General features: G+C 39.3%; 1 protein-coding gene across 1 annotated transcript; it reads left to right on the forward strand.

Moving 5' to 3' along the window:
* The first annotated feature begins 1352 nt into the window (after window positions 1–1352).
* Window positions 1353–2837, forward strand: LOC147505812 (11S globulin seed storage protein 1-like). The gene is made up of 3 exons (XM_086558244.1): window positions 1353–1658; window positions 1766–2209; window positions 2307–2837. Exons 1-3 carry the CDS (start codon window positions 1380–1382, stop codon window positions 2697–2699), a joined length of 1116 nt encoding a protein of 371 aa, XP_086414370.1. The 5' UTR covers window positions 1353–1379; the 3' UTR covers window positions 2700–2837.
* Window positions 2838–3755: the final 918 nt, after the last annotated feature.

A 3755-nucleotide genomic window follows, 5' to 3' on the forward strand; every position in this document is an offset into this window, starting at 1 on the left:
ATAACGAAATCCCAAATTTGTTTCCCCTCCAATCTGAACATTCTAACCGCGGTTGTGTTTTTAAGCATGAAACCATTGGTATTTGTTTATCGGAAAGTCTAATTATAGGCCAAAACTTATTTTGTAATTACATACTAGGCACAAACCGATCAGTAGCAGTTGGAATATAGGGTTTTTAGGTTTTGGCTCACCTAATAATAATAAGGTAAATAAGTTTCGGCTTTCAATTGACTGTTGCTGCACCTCATAGTTATTTAATGGCACAAATGCCAATAAATTGACTGTTTTGCCTTGAATCACTAATGAAGAAAGAAAATTGATTTATTTATGAACTCCGGATTAACCCACCAAACTGCAACCCCAGCCGGACATGCAAATGACAGTACAACTATACCAGTCATAATTATGCATAGGTGCATAGCTCAATTGATCAAAGTTGTTGATTGAAGGTCAGTCCATCTCAAGTTCTGGCAATCAAACTTTGTCTTGTGCGGACAGAATTATTTGTACGCTTATCTAAACTTAATGGACACTTAGAAATCGGATAGAGCTTCATGATCATGCAAAGTGAAAAATGGCAAAAGTCTCACCAACCATCTCAATGTGTCAATCCATAACCCACCCTTCTCTTCTATAAATAGCGTACCACTCCCATTCGCCCCTTCACAATCACAAGAAGAGTTCACAGTAGTAGAATCACTAGTTCACAATGGCTAAGCTTTCTTTGCTTTTCTCACTTAGTGTTTGTTTTCTTATTTTGTTTCATGCCCAAGCAACTCAACAATCACAATCACAACGACAAAGCCAAAGCGAGTGCCGCGTCCAGAATATTGACGCACTCGAGCCAACTCGTAGGTTTCAGTCCGAGGCTGGGGTTACTGAATTTTGGGACGAGAACAATGAGCAATTGAGTGCGCTGGTGTTGCTGTAACTCGTTATACACTCCAGCCCAGAGGACTTCTCTTGCCTAATTTCCACAGTGCACCTAAAACTTACCTACATTATCCAAGGCTAGTATTCTCACTTTCTCAGCAATGTATATTTTTTCATTTTGCAAGTCCAAATAAGCTGGATCACGGCCATAAAAGTACATTGGCATTTACAATCTAAACAGGATGCCCAGCCACTTAATTTGCATGGATGCAATTAGCCCCACTCACACAAGGGCCTTCATTCATGCTACCCTTTGTTGCTATTTAAATTACTTTTACAATTCTACTAAATCTCAGATTATCTAGTTTCCCTTTTGCTTTAAACCTTTTGGATTCCCAAGAAGACAAACCTACTGAAACACATCTCTTTTGCGACTTGGTGCTAAGTGAGATCGTATCACAAAATCAATTTGTAATATGTTTATTCATGCTTGAACAGGTAGGGGTATGCATGGAGCAGTTATTCCAGGTTGTCCAGAGACATACCAATCAACTCAGCAATCTGAGCAACAACAACATTTCCAGCGTGAACATGAACAAGGCCAGCAAAGCAGATACAGGCAAGGAGACCAGCATCAGAAGGTCCGACGTGTGCGCCAAGGAGACATTGTAGCCACACCCGCTGGAGTTGCCAAGTGGGTCTACAATGACGGTGATACTCCACTTGTCATGGTCTCTCTTTTGGACACAAGCAACAACGAAAACCAACTCGATAACAGTCGAAGGGTGAGACTGTTTCTTATATATACTGTTTTAAAACAAAGTCATAAACATACCATATAATTTCTGAATGATTGGTATGTATTGCACCTTATATATTGTGTGCATTGTAGTCATTCTACCTTGGCGGGAACCCCCAACAACAAAGGCAGAGCCAACAAGGGAGATCATCTCACAAGGGAGAGAGTTTAGCCAACAACATTTTCAATGGCTTCGATGATCAGATGTTGGCCGAAGCCTTCGGTGTCAACAGAGATATAGCAAGAAGGTTAAAGGGTCAAAACGACAACAGAGGAAACATCGTCCGTGTGGAAAATGGGCTTCAAGTGATTAGACCCCCAAGAATGGATGAAGAGGAGGAACAAGAATATCAACAAGAAAGACCAAATGGTATAGAGGAGTCCCTTTGCAACGTAAGGCTTAGGTTGAACATTGACAACCCCTCAAAATCTGATGTCTACAACCCCAATGCCGGACGCATCAATAGAATCAACAGCAGGAACCTTCCAATCTTGAGATTACTTAACCTGAATGCCGAGAAGGGAGTTCTCAACAGGGTACGATTAGAAAGATTTTGATGGTCATAATCTGATTGAATTATTTTTTAATCCTAATGTTTGTGATTTAACGAAATGATTTCTCTAATTTGTGTAGAATTCTCTCAAGGCTCCTCACTGGCAAGTAAATGCCCATAGTGTGATGTATGTAACCAGGGGAGATGCTCGGGTTCAAATTGTCGGAAACTACCAACAACCTATCTATGATGGTCAACTACGCCGAGGCCAGCTTTTAGTAGTTCCACAAAACTTTGCAGTGGTGAAGAAGGCCGGGGACAACGGATTCGAATGGATTTCATTCAAAACCAATGATAATGCCATGACAAGCCCTCTTGCAGGAAGGAATTCAGCTATCCGAGCAATGCCCCAAGAAGTTCTCATGAATGCTTTCCGAATTTCTAGTGAAGAAGCTAGGAGGTTGAAATATAACAGAGAAGAGATGGAAATCTTCTCTCCAAGGTCTGAGTCTCAAGGAAGAGACACTGCTTAATTATGTAACGAGTTAGCTTACATATGTTAATGAGGCCTTATGATAAGGCATTTTGGCTTATGTACTAGCTAGTAGAACTATGTATAAGGCATGGTGCCATGGTTTCTGTTAATAAAACGTACCTAGGTTTTTACTAAAGGGAGTAAATTTGTTATCTATAAATGAAATCAGTTCATCATATGTGTCAGAGTTTAGATGAGGTGTGAACTACTTAAAATCAAACTTCCTATCAAGATGGTCATATTGTTCTAGCGACATGCCTCAAATCCTACCTCAGTTTCAATTCAATAAATACTCGCAATATAACTGATCTAATAAACTTAGAGCAACAATTTGATGAACTCGCTTAAGACAATGCACAATCATGAAAACTTGCATCGGTTGCATGTGTACCGATGCATTTGATGTTAAACTCCCGACTGTGGGCCAAGTTGGCCAAACACAACGAGTTAACTGGGGAAAATATTGGTGCTACTGTTGTGATCGTTGTCCAAACACAGGCTCAACACGACAGTTTTTCTTTGCATTCGTTGAACGTTCAAATGAAAATAAGATATATATATATATATATCGGTTTGTCTAGAGTGTCACTCTTATCTCACTTTTCATTTGAGCCGTCGGATCTCGCCCTCAAGATCTGAAGATCTCAATGAGGGTAAAAACGTATTTTCCTCATCATCTTCTCAAAAAAAGAAAAAAAAAACTATCTAACAAAAAAAAAAGAGGGATCAACTTTATCGAACCCAATTCCATCACCATTAACAACCACCTAAAAAAAGATCAGATCTAAAAAAAAAGAGGGATCGACTATAGTAATTACATATTTCCATCGCCATTAATTACACCACCACAGCTCTCTAAACTTCACTCTCTCGAAGTTCCAATTAAGGTATGCTTCCATTAACACATTTTATTCTCTACTTTGGCCCGAAATCGTTATTTGTATAAATTGGTTAGTTACTTGATGTACATTGTATCAATTGGTTCGAAAAAAGTCGTTGTATCTTGTAGTATTTTAGTCCTTGTAAACTTGTAAGTACGACTCGGACTTGTCTG

This window comes from Coptis chinensis, chromosome 4 (genome assembly GCF_015680905.1).
Source record: "Coptis chinensis isolate HL-2020 chromosome 4, ASM1568090v1, whole genome shotgun sequence".
NCBI lineage: Eukaryota > Viridiplantae > Streptophyta > Magnoliopsida > Ranunculales > Ranunculaceae > Coptis > Coptis chinensis.